The sequence below is a fragment of the Pholis gunnellus genome (genome assembly GCF_910591455.1).
Source record: "Pholis gunnellus genome assembly, chromosome: 11".
In the NCBI taxonomy this organism is placed as follows: Eukaryota; Metazoa; Chordata; class Actinopteri; order Perciformes; family Pholidae; genus Pholis; species Pholis gunnellus.
In genome coordinates this window covers 13,112,589-13,130,302 of record NC_136538.1, presented here as the reverse complement: position 1 = coordinate 13,130,302, position 17,714 = coordinate 13,112,589, and the positions used below count along the sequence as shown (strand labels likewise).

Below are 17,714 nucleotides of genomic sequence, written 5' to 3'. Positions count from 1 at the left end.
TCTGCATGCTGATCACCATCATGAGGCACTCTTGATTAACGCTGGATCAGCTGCTAAAAGGCAGAATACCAATAAGTAATACTTAGATCGCTATCCTATTATACATAAATATATATTAGGAACTAGTTTAACGCCCCCTCGTGTACGGCAGTGCACTGGCAACCGAGGAGGTAATGATACGTAATTGGTTTAGTGCCATTTAGCACCTGATTTAGCATTAATCAAGAATGATTCATGAGGTGCTCATCTGGAGATTCACAGATATCTAGGAACTAATTATTCGACACTGGCTCATATATTGATTTGCATAGCATCTGTCAGTTTTTATTGTTGTTGTCTAACTAATTATATTATTCTTGATTCAGAGTCAGTAATGAACTACTACTATTCATTTATTAGCAGTTTGGTTGCTTTGAAACTACACCGTTGTCAAAAACATATTAAAGTAACTAGAAGTTTGGTAGTTTAATAGAACTAAACAAAAAGTGCATTTGTCTGCTTTGTAGCCTGACCAACTGGAAAAGCATACATATGCTGAGGTGTACACACACACACACACACACACACACACACACACACACACACACACACACACACACACACACACACACACACACACACACACACACACACACACACACACACACACACACACACACACACCATAGAAAAAAGCTCCATCTGTGCTGGTAAAAGTGTCAGTGCAGTGTTGATCTTCCTTCTATGAATGGCTAATTAAAGAGGAGACAGTGGTGTTTAGTGCTAAGGGGGGTGGATGTTAACGTCCCTCCGCTCTCACAGAGTCGTGATAGGAATGCACACAAATAGGAGTTATTCTGCTGCTCTCAAAGCCGTTGGAGGACATGGCTGCAATTTACGATTAAGTCTGGGAGAGGAGAGTTTGCAAAACAGAAGCGCTCACCAACAGTTGACTCTGATGAGGGAATAGGTGCAATTAATGTAGAATAGCACCCAACCTCGAGTGCCGGAGCCTGTGGAGTTCAATACATATTTTCCTACCGCTTGTAACCAGACGTTTATGAAGACGACGCCGGCAGCTTCTCGTGTGTCTGAATAGAGGAATGAATTCACAAAACTTCGAAGTGCTTGATAGAGGGAAAAGAAAAATAAAAAAACAGAAAGAAACCAAATTTAGCATCTAGAAAATTCCACCGCATGCTTCAAACCCAAAAAAGGTTTTGTGTATTTCACCCTCAGAAGAGCTGGTTCTCACAGAAAAGGCAAGAAAGATTATTCCACCGTCTATTGTTGAGAAGCAACTATGCTGGAGTCTACAAACATATTTCAACCTTGAATTGTTTATTCCCCTTCAGTCTGGTACTTCTCTATCTGTACTTCGAGACGGAATTAGCTCCCTCTGAAAGCCAAATCACACACACTCATCATATATGCTTGTGGTTCTTTTGTGCACACCAGTTAATGTAAAGTTGATTGCAGTATGTCTGACTCATTTTACAGTCGTCATGCTCATTTTGGAGCAGGAATGCTAAATAAAAACCCCTCCGGAGCTCTGGCTGTAAAACAATACTATTCCTATTATGGAAGCTGTCTGATGTATATTTACAGAACACGAGAAAAAGCAGACCCATTTTCACAGATGTTTACAACATATACTTACAATACCAAACATGCATTGACATGGACACCATAATGACACACACAGACATTCCTCCTATTGGAGAGCTGCCTTCACTCTTACTAACAACCCACTCACCCTCCAACTCCGTAAAACAACGTGTTCTTTGGTGACCTTGTGGGTATATATTGGTCATATTTAGCCTAAAACTAGTTCACATTTAAATTATATTTTGACATCTGCGTTTATCTGAGCGCATATATTGTCACGTGTTTTGTTTGAATATGTGTTTCCTTCCCGTTTTTGTATTTGCTGCAATGGCCGTCATAAGCCTAAAAGATTTCAATCAACTTGTTGACTGTTTTCTGGCTGTTGGACATTGATTCACATACGAGAGAAGCATAAAGTAACATTGAAGTAACATATATTCAAATAGGTTTCATGATGTATGATTGGCAACTTGGCCAATATATTTCAGTTATTTATTAAAACATCGAGTGTTCAAATAAACATATTTTGGGTATTTAACATGACAGGAGTAGCTAATAAGAAGATATTGCCTTGTCTTGACCAGATCAGAGAAGATGTTGCACACCAGGCGCTCCGGCTGACTAATTATTTGCAACTAAACAGCATCACCTTGTGGCTCTAAGTCAAACAGCATCACGAGCTCCAGAGAGCAACATGAGTTACATTCCAGGAAGGAAAAGTGGCCAAAAGGCTCACAACAAAGTCTCCACCCGACTTAAGCCCACATGCTAACATTTCAAATGAAAAGACACCCACAGAACTCAGCTTGATGTCTTTTAATTGCAGTGAGGTGCATAGCTTCACAGTAGCATCAATGCCATCAGGTGACATGTTGAAAAAGCATCACATTATAGTTGAATTGTAACAGCGTGGCGACGTGAGTGACTGATCTGGAAACGGCTTGAAGAGTAAGACAACAAGCAGGTTTAAGTGGCTTGAACTCTCCCAGAAAGCACCTGGGTTAACAATCACAATAGAAGGCAAACGACACATTTCTCTTCAGTAACCTTTGAAAGTAAAAGATGAAAATAGATATAAAAAAATAAAAATCATAACATTTCTTGTACTAAATACAAGTGCATATTAAGCAATACAACTGTAAAATGTACGATAATATCCAAGATGAAGTTTAAAGTAGCAGTAGTTTTTAAATATCACAGTATTCTTTAGAATCACAGAAGGTTTGCGCTCGTGGAAACAATTCATATAATCTACACAAGATGGTCCTTTGGCTTTTAACTCGGTATCTCCCAACCTCCACTAGTCTTCACTGCCCTAGTTTACCAACATTTGAATATGTTCTTTAGAGAAATTTCAGCACACACTTAAAGCTATCTGGAATTTAAAGAGAAAATGTTAAATACAAATTACAATATGAAGTAATTTAAGATATATTCACTTTAAGGCACATCTCAGAATTTACCACCTTTCTAATAAAAGTCCTGAACGCTCTGCATCGACTGCGTGAGTCTAACTAAACCTACTAGAATTTACAAACAAATTTAACATTTAAATAGAAAAGCCTGCACATCACACTTGATCCAATACATCTGATGCACTCGATTCCAGGACTCGAAACACACAGATGACCAATACGAAATAAATACACGTTTCAGTCAACGGTAAAGCTAAATAGCCACAAATTCACTGGTGTTAATACATGTCACTGGACATTGTGAAAGAATAGACTGGGTAAGAAAACGGGTCAATAACATGGACTTACAATAGTGCATGGAACTGTGGTCCATTAACCCCCTACCCTCTAGCTTCAGTAAAACATTTGGGTGGTTTTCTTGCTTTCTTCCCAACCTTTAAGACAAACTTCACTGCCTTGCTTTACACCCCTCACATAACGGTCAGCCTGATGTTTCCTTAGTTGTGAAGAGCGCATTCTTTTAGAGAATCCTGGGCGAGATGAAAAAGAGAGACGGAGAAGAAAAAGATTAGGTCATTTCTAATCCTTTCAGCAGAGAACATCAGGCATCATTAACAACGTAAGCGCCGTTGAGTTACAGTGAGGCCAGGCTGGCCTGTGGTGAACCACAGACAGAAGTACCAGAAAACTCCTTCAACACAGCCATGAGGAAAACTACTCGTCACTGGTGGATGACACTTTTAGGAGTGAAAAATGTAAATGTGACATTTTGATTGGTTTTGGTTTGAAAAAAAGATAATTAGTACTTGAGCACGTCTCCATACATGTCCATCATTGGGGAATATGATTAGACACAGGACCACAACAGGAGGCGATAGTCTCTTCTCGGTAGATTCTCCCATGTTACACTAGGCACACACACTCATTCTAAGACTTGTTTCATTTGTGTGGTGTTGTATCAATGCAATACTCACTCCTCCACAGCTCGTGTTTTATCTCGTCTGGGCATCGATCGGCCGCTGGGTAGAGGACTCTGCAGACTGTCGTTTTCTTTCTCTGTTAAAACTTGGCTTCCCAACACCTTCCTCTGTTTCATAAACAAAAAATCATTACTGGAAGATGTGTAGAGGGTAGGGCTGTGTTTATCATACCATGAAGATTCTTCATTGTAAACAAAAATGCTTTTATAATTAAATGCTTTTCATCTAAAGCCACTATAATGTATATAGGACCATAAAGATCTCATTATTTTAACAAATAAGGAAAAAATCCTCAAAATGGAATGAAGGCTGAAAGGTGAAGGCTGCTGTGAACAAACCTTGATCATTCCACCCAAAGAGCGTGAACGCCAGTGTTTCCTGCTGAAGGGTGTCCGTGTGTCAGCCGAAGGCGTCCGCAAAGGCTGCTTATCAAACTACACACAAAAACACAACACATTCAGCTGCTGGGTTGCAAATTGTTTTCTGTGTGTCGTTTCTTCTCCCAGTGGGTGCTGTACCTGTCTGATGAGCTTCTTCTTTTTGGCAGACTCCGGCATGTTGTTGACCTGCTGGTACAGCTCTCTGAGGGCAGATTCAGTGTAACTCTGGGTCTCAAAGGACCTGGTGGTGGAGGTGCTGCTGACCTCACCTCTTGTTCTCATGGAGGGAGAAGGGGAGGCAGCTGTTATGGGTACATCTTGAGTCCCAGAACAGAGTGTCAAGTCATCCTAGAAAAGTCAGACGTAACATGTGACCAGATATTTCACTTGTTTCACTGCAACCCAAAACTCAACATCCTTTGAAAATCATCCTATTTAGAGCCGAGTAGCAGATAAGAGTCTCTCAAAAGTTCTGTATTTAGACACAAAGTATCTGAAATTAAAAAGACACTGAGGTTACTGGATTCAAAAGTTGGCACAGAAATACTATGATTCATTTATTGCAGCGTTAACACTCTCTCTTTTTATTGAGATGAACTTAGTTAGTAAAAGAAGAAAAGACAAAAGGACCAAAACACTCACCTTTGATTGGAGAGTTTTAGATCCTGTGAAGTACACGCGGGTATATTCTTTGATGTATATAGGTGCCTTCAACGGAAGTAAACATGTAAATGAAATCCTCTGATGAAGTCATTGTGAAGAACGAAACAACGGTGTATTTAAGCTGCTACTTGGAAGAATATATTATGTGTACAATATAGAAACTAACAAACGGAATAAAGAAATGAATGAAGAAATATAAGCTAATTGTTGAGATCTGAAAGGCTTACGATTACAGGCACTGGACATGTAAACTCCATATTCTGTATAATTACCCTGCTTGCATTCATTGTAACCCTGCCAACAACTATGAGATCACAGGGGAACCATCACTACGACATAGTTGTGATGTACTACATTTATCTTTTCACATTTTTCTTCCATTAGAAATACCTCCCCGTGTTTGTTTCTTTTATGTGAACATTAAGTTCAGCACAGAATACAGACCACCTCAACACCTCATGCTGTTGTTCTTATCAGACAAAGAAGATCTGCTTACCTTGAACAGTTTCTGTGAGTGCCTGATGAGGAACGCGATGCCATTATTCAGTTGCTCGATGTTTGCCTGCAGATCACTTGCCATCACCTGCAACATAAAAACACCCCAAAAAAATACAAACAAATTCATGAAAACAGTCAAGGTTTACTAGACTGAAAGCATAGTTATTAAAATGTATTTATACAGTGCATTTCTAGTCTATCAACCATTCAAAGCACTTTACAACGTATGCCAACATTCATCTATTCAAATTCTCAAGGTGCCAACTTAGGGGTTCAGTGTGTTCCTTCAAGGACACTTGGATGCTCTCCGGAGGAACCTTCGGATTACTAGACGACCGCTCCAACTCCTGGGGATAGTTGGCACAGACTCGGCAGGTAGAACAAAACAAACCTACGGTCCTCACATTTTTGGGCCAGATGATGTGTGGAGCAAACATTGTCGCTAGATTGATAGCAGACATCTTGTTGATGTGCTGATTCCGAGCCGTGTGGTACAGCAGGTCCAGCAGCAGTTTCAACAGGCTGCGGTTGGCTGCTGGGAGCAGCATGAAAAGCAGCTGAAACGCTTCAATCCGGTGCTCCTTGTCAGGCACAGTCGTCTTTTCCCCTCCATCATCAAAACGAGTCAGCTCTGGACACGGCACATAAGAGAATTGTTACAAAATAGCAAAGGGGTGCACTATTATTTTCATTTTCTTAACATTGATCTGGATATTGAGCCGTGACAAGGATCTGTGTATCGTCAACCCACACCTCCGATCTTCAGGTGGGCATGATAGTGTCTGTGCGTGAGCAGAGGCTCAGGCAGCTCTCCCAGGTAAGCTTTGAGCAGTGTGGCCGCATCATTGGGGTGGAAGTCGCCCGTCTCTAGATCTATCTCTGCCCCAGCATTCAGCATCTCTCTCAGGGCCGCCTGCCTGAGGCTGTGGCCCGGCACACGGAACAAGCCCTCCACGTCAAGGTCTGAGGGGTGAGAGAGAAAAGATGGTGAGAGACGACCAAAAGAGATGTGGTGTGTAGGCGGATAGACACAGAGTGAAGGAGACATCGGGAGACAAAGACTCAAAGGGGAAGGACAGAGTGAAGGAGCCATAGGGAGACAAAGACTCAAAGGGGAAGGACAGAGTGAAGGAGCCATAGGGAGACAAAGACTCAGAGGGGAGGAGAGGGACAGAGGGAAGGAGCAAAGAGCTTTCAGATGAATTATTGACCCAAGCATTTGCTCCCTGTCTATTTTCCCTGAATTACATCATCGCGTTATAGAAATAAACCATGACCTTCTGATAATTCACTGCTTTCCAACTGAGACAAAGTAGTAAGAGTTAGGATAAAGTCTCGATGCCTAACAAGTCCAATAGTTAATGATACAGGTTGATCAAGCAATTCCACTAGGTATATTAGGACGTTATTAAATCAAGTGTTTGACACAAATACCATCATGGTCACAGATCTGTCTCCTCGTGCATTAGAAATGTGTGTAGTCATGATATCGGAGGAAAGTGTGGCTGAAGTCATGCATGTCTATGAAGTGGTACTCACTTTTACTCAGGTATTCAATGAGCTGATAGATCTGTGCAATTCCTTCTTCGGTTAATGGTGCACCGAAAACCACTCCTTTGTCTGAAAGTCATCAAATAGAACAGTAATGATGTTATACTTTACGTGTACAACTGTATTCATTGTCATTAGATTCATTAGCGTTTGTCATTTCCATCCATCACATGGACCGGCTGCACCCCGTTACATAACCTACAGCACGTTGTGAATAAACAGACAAAAACTAACAATTACTTAAATTATGAATTAACAAACTGTATATTAAAACTGAAACAATTAGTTGATTCATTGATTTGTCGATCGAAATTAATCACTTCATTCACCTTTCACGCAAAAATCCCAAACATTCCCTTGTTCCTGCTTCTAAATTGTAACACTTTGCAGCTTCTCTTTGTCTTATGTGACAATACATGTAAATACCTTTCGGGTTGGGCAGAACAATCAGTTTGGTGATGTTGAGTTTGGCTTCAGAAAATTGTGATTGAAATGTTTCAGTATTTTATAGAACAAACGATAATTGTAAAAATAATCTGCAAATTCATCTGCAATGAAAACAATTAACTGAAGCCCTTCTATTGATTATTTATGTATTAATTAAATAATCTAAAAAGAGTGAAGGTTACATCTCCACATTACATTTTTTGTCTGACCAACGACACAAAACCCAAGATATGCATTTGCTATTATATGTATAAAAGGTACTCTTACTATACAACACCCTGGGGACAAATCATAAATATCTATTCCAAAATACCTATATATGCCCCGAAATGCTTAGGATGGGTTAAATGCAGTGGTCAGATTTCATGCGTTTACTTGTGTGTATCATCTATGTGATGATTTAATTTATTTTTAAATTATCATTTCATCCCAGGTGGAGATACATGCATTGCAAGTCTTAGTTTTTAAACTTCCTAATTCAACAGAAAATAACTTCACTCCAAACACGTTAGTCTAAATTGTCGTTTCAAAGGCTCTGAGCACACTATGTTGGTCTCACCTTTACGTTTCAGGAAGTTGAAGGAGCGGAGGAAGCCAGCGGCAGTGGGCACCTTCGCCTCGGACTCGCCGGTGAGCTGGGCAAACTGGTCCCCGGGAAGGTCTATGAGACGAGTGATGTTGCTTAGTACCAAATCCGCGAAGGCCTGTGGATGCTCGTGTCTTAGTCTCTCCACGAAGAAGTCCGGGTTAAAGATCACAGGCTGGCTCGCGTTGGGCTTCTCCTGGCTGATAAACACACTGCATGTTGTCCCACTGTTCATGAGAAACACAGAGTCGGGGGTCATTTCGAGACTCGACGGAATAGTAATGCTTCGGGCTGGTACCTGAAGTGTAGAAGTTAAAACAGGTATTAGCCGATTAACGTTAGCTATTACTAGCATACGTTGTTGTTGCTAGGTTAACTAAAATGGCTAACGCTAGTAGTTAACGTTAGTTACTCTACTGAATAGTGTTAGTTCACAACAAATATATTGTATTAGCTCTAACGTTAATGATAAAAAACACGTCATATAATAGTTTATTGTCTGTTAATTTGAGGATGTATAAAAGTTAAAGTGTCGACCTTCTGCTCAGTTTGTGATTGTTGTGGGGATCATCTGCAGCCGCCATCTTCGTTTTGAATCTTCCGCTGTTTTATCTTTAGTCCCGCCCACGGCGTTGTGATTGGCTGAAATATACGCACGTCAGGACTGCTCAACTGATAAATAATGAACATGGGCTACCCCTTTCATAAAACATGTGAATGCTAATTTATTATCATTCTAAGGGTTGCACAACGAAATGCATGGTGTTGTCCCTTTGAGCTCCACAATAATTAACAAAAGAACATTGTGGTGGAGTGCAGAAAATGAGCTGAGGAGTTTTACAGCTTTAGGAAATAAGCTGCCCTGTAGTCTGGTGGCAGAGGGTACTTCCGTGTCAGTAGATAGGGGGATGTTCTGGGCGGGTTTAACCTACTGCGGAGTCCTCCTGTCCTGGGCTGTGCACAAACAAGCCAATTTGTAATGGTTCCTGTCAGGATGCTTCTTCTCTGTAAAAGTTGACATGGAATGGTAAGTTTGTCTTTACAACAATTTTGATTGAAGCAACAAAATCTTAACCCATTGTTTGTCCTTCTTATCTGTCTTCAACTGTGAGCTTTTCAGAATTTGTGTGTGTAAGTTATTTTCTTACAATGCACCCAGTCAGTCAACACATCGTATGCATTTTTCATATGTGCTGTGTGACGACCCCTCCCTTCCACTAGGGGTCTGTGTCCTGTTTTCTCCTCAGTTGTCTTCCAGGATGTTAATCGGCCACTGATGGGCGACACCTGAGCTTTGGGTCCCAGCTATAAAGGCTGCCCCTCTTCTTTGGCTGTGGCTCCTCGCCACCTCTTGTTTGGAGGGCCTGGATGCTGCTTTGTTTTGATTGTTTATTTAGTTAGTGGTACTTTCAATAAATGTCTATTTATTACTTTTATACTCGTCTTGTCTCCCTCATGTTGCGGCCTTTTGAGCAGGGTTGTGACACCTGGCATTGGATTATTCATTCCACACATCTAGTTTACACTCTTCGGGAAATTTATTTTTACTTCAATGAACTCCATTCAAAAGTTAGGAGGAAGTTTTGAAGTCAGTTAACCTACAGAACCTTAGTAAGCTATGACATCATTTTCATTACACTTTGACCATAGGTAGGCGAGTGGACACCATCAATTTGTTTATGTGTCTGTGGGTAACTCAGAATTAATGAAGATTAACCTGTCACACCTTTAGACACGGCCCTGCTAGGTAGTAATTTGTTGCAATGAAAGATGAAAAACCACACCATACACTGCTTTTTTTGTTACGAGTTCTTTTTCTGACAATGGCACTGACAATATTAACATTACTGTCAACTTCTAATATTAATACAAAGAACAGAAATGTACAAAGTTTGGTTTAACTGACCATTTTGTCCTTTCCCTTATCTGTAGATTGAAAAATCAATTGGTACGTAACCTGTACAGTTATAATGTGATAAATACACCTGAATAATGCTCTTGAGTCTTGAACAACATATGTAATAATTCAAACTTAGCATAGAAATACACACTACCATACCCTGTAATTTCGGTTACATTTCTGAGTCGTTGTATCACACTTGATATAAAAATATGCTACATTGAATGTCTTCACATTAGTCACAATAATGTAAGCTTCTAAGCACAAAAGATATTTTTCTGGCTCCAATAAGGAACAGCAATAATACTTGACATCAATAAAATCTCACACATTCTCCAGACATAGTAATCACTTTGACAGAAAAAATACTTCCGGCTTTCAATAGCACACTGAGATAATTTGACAGTAATATAGAAGGATCAGAAATAAGGCAGAGTTATAGTGGGAAAAAAAAATGTATTCCAAGGTGCCACATTTTTTTCAGAACCCAGTTATATTTTCCAAACACCAAAAAATATCGCAATGGCGGATTTCTTCTCTAAATGTATTTATAAATCATTGGCAATCAACTACAACCAAAACACTTTACAAGTATATGTATTATTTTTCTCTGTTCATTACAATGGAATTTGCGTTTCTAATCTGAACGTAAAAATAACACCTAATTAAACATGATAAGTCAGTCTTAAGAGACATTTTTTTCAAGGAACAACATTTATCTTTTCTTCATTAATAAAAGAAAACAGTATGTTCAAAGCCTCCTGAGTTGAATACTCTGTGTTTATAATACATAGGATGCATGATAAGCTGATCTTATCATTAGAAAGTTTAAAACGGAACAATATTTTCCTATTGAATTCCTTATTTTTCTTGTGGTGACATTCAGAGCCCCCAACCATTCCAATGGACGGATTCATTACATAAAAAAAGAAATTCTTAGTAAATGCTATAAATCTTTGTATAAGTAATGTAACATCCCATGTTTACTTTAAATGCCCTGTATTTAACATCTTGAACAGCAGCAAACAACTGCATGAAGGGCTAAAAATGTCTGAGAGAGAGATTTCAAACACTGTTTGACAGAGGGACAGCCCTAAGCCCCATCAAGGCAGCGTGATACATGGCGGCAAAGTTTTGTCACATTCGTATTTATACCATTTACAGCACTTGCAGTCTCTAATACTCAACAATTTACCAGGTGACGTCAGTTAAGTCCCTGAGGGTTCAGGGCTGAAGGCCTTAGGGGGGGACAATGGTATTGGACCTTGCAGTCTATGTGTACAACACATGCACAGTAAAATCTGTTCTGCACTTCCCCAAAGGCTCACGAACTGCCGTAAAATCATAGAACATAGGGATGATCGATTCCTTTCACTGAGGCGTCTGCAGGGAGGCCGTCAATAGCAGCCTACTCTATGGGTGAGAATTCTTTAATTATTGAACGGATCGTTAATAAAAAAACAAAAACAAATGTTATTTAAAACGTTGATCAACATTAATTCGAGCGTACCCCAAAGAATCCGTCAGGTAGACCGCACCCAAATAGCACCTGAGAGGACACCATCTCTTTAATTCTAGCACTGTCCGCTGCAATCTTGTAACTCTATACACTGCACATGTGGCCTTTATTTGATAGCCTTGCTTGCCTCCCGATCATCCGTGGTTGTCAACAAAGTTTGTGAGACTCTGCTGTCCACTCTAAATTATGTGGAACACTGTGATTAGCTTGGAGACATCCAATGAAATAAGGGTGTGCCTTTTGGTGGAGTCAGATGACAGTAGTCATAGATCTAGACATCCCAGAAAAGTTATGTCTCTTAATTTGGCCAGGGGTTCTGAACGGCTTAACCCTCCTGTTATGTTGCGGGTCAAATTGACCCGTTTCAAAGTTTGAAAATCTAGAAAAAATATTTACAATTTTTTTTTCTGTATGAAACTTCTTCTGCTTGCCTTAATTAGGGTAATCTACGTGAAAAAAAATAAATAAAAAATATCATGTATTTGCAACCCCCCCCTGCAGGTTTATATAACAGAGATGATGTTCGGGGTCAATTTGACCCGGCAGTGAAGTGGAGGCTATAAGGGATCAGAGGGGTCAAGTTTAGACCATTTCTTTCTTTGAAAATGTGAGACAAAGTATCTCTTACTCCTCCCAACATGTTTCACCCGATTTCACACACACACACACACACACACACACACACACACACACACACACACACACACACACACACACACACACACACACACCTCGTTCATTGTGTTGATATCTTGTTCATTTTTGTAAATGTGTGTTTCTTAACACTATAAATAAACATAAATACAGTTTACTTTCAATACAAATCCTTATGACTCATTTAGCTTGATTTTGAGTGAGCGGGTCAATATGACCCTGAACAGCAGAGGTGTCTCTTCTCCATTTATCTACATCACCCCATGAAAAAAAGAAAGTTTCAAAATGTAAAAAAAATTTAGAAGAAAATACATGTTATGGTAGACTAATGCAATTTACATCTAGGTTTTTCCAATGTACCTAAAAAATTGTTTTAACATGTATTTTTCATTAAAACGAGTGAGTTACCCTCATTGAACTATGATCTATGGAGGGGGGAATAACTCCATTCCACTAAAAACTGATTGAATTGTTAGTAAGGGTGTTGGTGATGAGGTACAAACTATATTTATTAGGATTTTTTGGTTTCTGACAACTTTTGGATGATTAAACCTGCACCGGGTCATATTGACCCGCGAACATCATGGCTGTACCTAAAAAACGAACATAACAGGAGGGTTAATAGCATAAAAGAGATTATAATTCAGATTGCTTGTTGTTGCTGATCATGTTACAAGGCGCTTTCATGGATATTTCCATTCCTCTGATCGGTTTTGTTAATGATTGTATTTCTCTTTTTCTTATTCTCTCTATAGCATTTACCATTAATCCTCTTACTGACTGTTACTGTGCTTGCTTCTTTAGTAGAACTTCTCTGCAGCCAATACATGCTCCCACATTTACAGTAGCAGTGAGACCTGAGCTTAACCAGAGTTCTCCTGCACGCCCTGCGAAATGTGTGGGAGGAAATACAGAACAGCAGCGGGTCCAGAGCACCGTTGATATACCACAGTGGAAGCGACAAGTAGGATTTCAGGATTGTGTAGACAGAAAGGACAGTGTCGGACCACACAACCACGTAGACCTGCATCAGCGACGAGGCAATGTCCGGAAAGTTGCAAACAAAAAAGGCCACCAAGACTGCACCTGGAAGACACAACATAGAAGATGTTTATCACTCTCGCTCATGTTAAGGGATTTTGAAATTAATTGCAGTAAATAAGCAATTGCTAGCATAATTGACCTAAATGAAGGGCATCAAAAGTGTAGACAGATCCTGACACTATATCGTGAGGTAACTGTGTGCAATCGACAATGCTAGTCCATGCTACTATCTGATTGGACATGACAAGTTGACAAAAGACAATTGTTTACAGCATCACAGTCAATGACAAACAATGTGTTTTTTGCCTGCAAATATGTATTAACCTAAATGAACTGAAACTATTGTCGAGCTCAGTGTAATTTATTTATTGCCTGGTTAGCAACCAAGAGGGCAGGAAGTCACAAAGGGTCCAGCATCTCCTATTTTGCAAGGTCATGTGAAATTCGGTGTCCCACTTTCTGGAGTGACTGGACATTTAGACCTTAATAAGGTCATTATTCTGATAATAATAAGATACATCAGAGCACTTGAGAGCACGTTACTATGCCACAACCTCAAGAACACGGTTTTATACATTTCCCATTACTCACCCATTAGTTTCAGAGCTCTCTTTTCATTTGAAAGCAGCTTTCCATTCTGATGGCACTGAATGTCTCGTCTTCCTTGTGGATCCGACCGCATTAGACCCATGTTTCTCCTTTGACGTCCGTTCCGCCTCAGGTAGAGCAGGATGAGCAGATAGAGAGTACAGATTGAGATGAGAGGGACCTGTTGAAGAGGCATGTTTAGTGTCTGCGTGTGAAGCAGGTTATCAAATATAGCCTCTCAAGAAGTACTGATCTTACCAGAAAGAAGAACCCTGCTCTGATGAGTAAAGCACCTTTGTAGATGTGTGCAGGATCAGGCTCTGTCATCTCACACATGGTGGACACATGGAAGGCGTCTTCTCGTGTAGTGGCAGTGTAGTCAAGGATGCAGGCAAGAGCCTGGTCATAGACCAGAGCAAAGGGTACAGCCGAGACCAGAGAAATGATCCAGACTGAAAGAAGGCACGGCAGCCGAGACTTCTGTTGGAAAGGAAAATACAAACATAGAACAGTTAAAGCATCCCACTGTGTTCTTTGTGTCAAAATCATGTTTTCTCAAAAATGTCTGCAGTATGAACATGTTTTGAACATGAGAATGCCCTGTAGTTGGATAGATGCTTTAATTTTTAATTACACTATTTCCTGCAGTATATCGTGATACAATAATTTGAGAATGAACAATGAACCTGTTTTATATGAATTTTGGGGAAGAAACCAAACATGGACATCACGCCAAATGATGACAGTTGCAGACAAATGTAGTAAACAGTATTAGAATACATCCCAAAGCTTTTTGCATTTAATGTTTTTTGCAAGAACTCAACCTTCAGGCTGGAGACAGACCACATGGTGTGGCAAATGGCTGCATAACGCTCAGTGGTGAAGGTCAGGATAACCCAGCTTGTGGTGGCACAGTACACTTGGCGCACCATAAAGTAGACTTTGCATACTGTTCGGCCCAGACGCCATGGGTAGCTCTCCCAATAGTAGCGATACAAAGTTATCGGGATGGTCAACAGCTGCAAAATGTCTAAAGTTGAAAGAGAAAAAAACAACATACATTTAGGAAATTTGCACTGAAGATGGTTCCTCGAAGTAGGCAATACACCACAGTCCAGGACAAGGATAATACATTTAAATAATTAGTCTAAATTAAATATGTGCGCATTACATACATTCATTTTACATGAAATGTATTTCATAATTTTCATTTTCAGGTTTGAAATACATCTCTGCATGCCCAAAATAAATGCAGAATGAATGCTTTTTAGTGTACTAACCTAGCCATAATGAAATGGAATGTAAAACATCAAACGCATTTGTCATGATTGGGGGCTGTTGATACAATTTCAGTGAATGTTTTCTATTCTATCCACTGATGTTAATAGACAATAAACAAGCCTAATAATGAAATGTCTATTCCACACTTAATTCCATCAGAAATAAATAATTGTTTTACTTTTATTGAATTCTGTAATTTTAAACATTCTTAGTCCTGATTTTCCATAAAGTGCATGGTAAGTAAGTATGTGAGTACATTTATTTTTCAAAGAGTCATGTGCCAAAATGTGTTAATATCACACATAGCAAATAAAAACACAATCCTTCTCCCACATTACAGTTATTAAACATAACTTATAAGCACATCAGAGGCACAAGCTGTTCCTTCAACATATGAAGCGCACTTCTATAGACTGCTGTGTGACATTTAACGCAAATTGAGCTCGGTGAAACACTTTGTCTGCAAACAGGTACTGAAGTCTACATTCATCAGAGATGGAATCAAGACTTTACAAGACCATAAAGATGACACTTTCTATTGTCGTTTTGAACTGAGTGGAAGCATGGTGTACCTGATATGACCAGGCTGATGAGGTAGAAACGAATGGCACTGACTCTCATATGAGCATCCATGAAGAGGGTCAGTATGCTCACACCATTGAGTAAGACCTGGAGAGCATGAAGGGACAGCATTTAGTGAGAATGAAAAAGTGTGTGCTGTTTGCTGTGGCTACTACTGTATTTTGTCATCACACAATACCACTTAGTGTTGTAATTCAGAAGGTAACATTGATAGTGTGTTGAGTCTCGTAAAATGACTGTTCATACTCCAAAAAAGAAGATGATGCTGTAGAAGATGGTCATGGGGACGGCTATAATCAGGGGCTCCCTTTTAAAGACACTTATGTCGAGCTGCGGCTTCTCACTGGAGCTGACATTACAGCTGAAGTACAATGACAGCTGCTCCGAGAGGTTCATGGTGCGGCAGCTGGTTGACAACTAGGAGAATGTTAAAGAGAAATAGTATATCAAATCCATGACTGTGTTGGGTTATAGATAATAATGATAATGATGGAATTCCTAGATGAAATAAATTCATTGACAATGACACTGGCACTAGCAACCATTCTTCAGGTCAGATGTTATCGTTTTAAATTAGGCTGCTTTTAAATGAGTGCTGCACTATTTTATGGTGTCGCATGGACTTGCACAATTCAGCAGAGCAACCAGCCAGAAGAAGATAACAGAAGGGTCGCCTGCTAAATTATTCTCATACCAAACTGAGATATTTATGAGAGAGTGACCTCTCGATTATTGTCTTTGAGAGAAGAAAATAAGAAGGGATAGATCTCACAATCAACTATTCCATGTACATTTTTTTTTTTTGGAGTACTGCATTTTTTAAATGTGCACAATTTCCATCTTGCTCTTTTAGCTAATATTTTATATTACATTTAAGATTGATAGCAAATACAGTGATTTTCAGCTGCAGTTGTCAAGAAAAATGCTGATTAACCTAAACTTACGGTAATTAAATTCATAAACATTTAGGATTAGGTCACTGACACAAACTAAAACATTCAGCAAATAACAGACAAATACATATTTGACAAAGCTTAACCATAGAGAGGTTATCATTGTGAATCAGCCATCCTGAACACATTCACTCAGAAACCTGTTGAATTTTCCGCTCTAATCCTGCACATAATTTAGAGTGCATGCAATTAAATTCATCTGTCAAACATTTCATTTTTGTTGAATAGAAATCTTATTGAAATGAAAATCAGAGCGCACACTGCACAACCTATTATGCTGCCAATCTAGCCAGTTGAAAAAAGAAAAGAAGATTTCAGAACCACTATCGGTCAGTTAATGTGAGAAGGTATATTGGATCAATAATGTGTAGACTTACCTTCTAGAGGAACAAGATGCAGGGTGAAGCCCAGCAGCTCTCTTATCAAAAATACACAGCTAGCTCTCTCTCTCTCTCAAAAGTGGCTGATATAACTTGTAAACAAGTCAATGCAGCTGCTTTGACATGCAAGACAGTCGAACATGTGAATGAGCAATGCAATTACTTTCAATATCTGCTGTCCACAGCTGCTTTATAGTGTGTGAAAAGCTTAAGTTTATGAAATCCCTGCAGCATCTGAAGATTTTCGGAGACCTGTTGATAAATCCGCCGGCTCCGTGACGTGCCGCGAAAGAGTGAAGAGCCCTTGCGCACAGCTGTGTGTGTCTCATGTCGCCTGAAAAGGACACCATGGCTGATACTTTATAACGATAGACATCTAAACACATCAGACTGGTCGGTTTAACTAGATACTTGTATATATTGTTTTAAATGGAGGAGACGCCCGGTTACCAGGGCGCATCACAGCATAATGTGACTGAGAGAGCATCTAATGATCACCACACATGCTGATCGATAGTGATCTTCGCCCCGCCATTCTGCACGACGCACTTTCTGGCAGAGGGTTACATGTGACTATAAATATCACTCTAACACCTGTCTGCTAAACATGAGGAAAAAGACTGGAAACAGGGGAAAACTGAGTGCCTGTCAGAAAGTAACAAAATCCACCCGCCAGCACCACTAAAACTCACTAATTAACACATTA

The 17,714-nt window shown here is 39.7% G+C and overlaps 2 protein-coding genes across 2 annotated transcripts; both read right to left on the bottom strand.

Annotated features, from left to right (window-relative positions):
* Positions 1–2,438: 2,438 nt before the first annotated feature.
* Positions 2,439–8,691, bottom strand: LOC306702674 (rho GTPase-activating protein 19-like; the record flags this gene model as incomplete). The annotated part of the gene is made up of 11 exons (XM_079168327.1): positions 2,439–3,532; positions 3,977–4,089; positions 4,321–4,416; positions 4,501–4,710; positions 5,005–5,070; positions 5,522–5,608; positions 5,928–6,154; positions 6,277–6,486; positions 7,063–7,143; positions 8,081–8,334; positions 8,645–8,691. The coding sequence occupies 11 exons, from the start codon at positions 8,689–8,691 to the stop codon at positions 3,523–3,525; spliced, it is 1,401 nt and encodes a 466-aa protein (XP_079024453.1). The 3' UTR covers positions 2,439–3,522.
* Positions 8,692–11,211: 2,520 nt separating this feature from the next.
* On the bottom strand, positions 11,212–16,071 carry LOC306702643 (pyrokinin-1 receptor-like; the record flags this gene model as incomplete). The annotated part of the gene is made up of 7 exons (XM_079168284.1): positions 11,212–11,279; positions 13,024–13,266; positions 13,816–13,993; positions 14,071–14,292; positions 14,637–14,842; positions 15,666–15,762; positions 15,922–16,071. The coding sequence occupies 7 exons, from the start codon at positions 16,069–16,071 to the stop codon at positions 11,212–11,214; spliced, it is 1,164 nt and encodes a 387-aa protein (XP_079024410.1).
* Between the last annotated feature and the right edge of the window lie 1,643 nt (positions 16,072–17,714).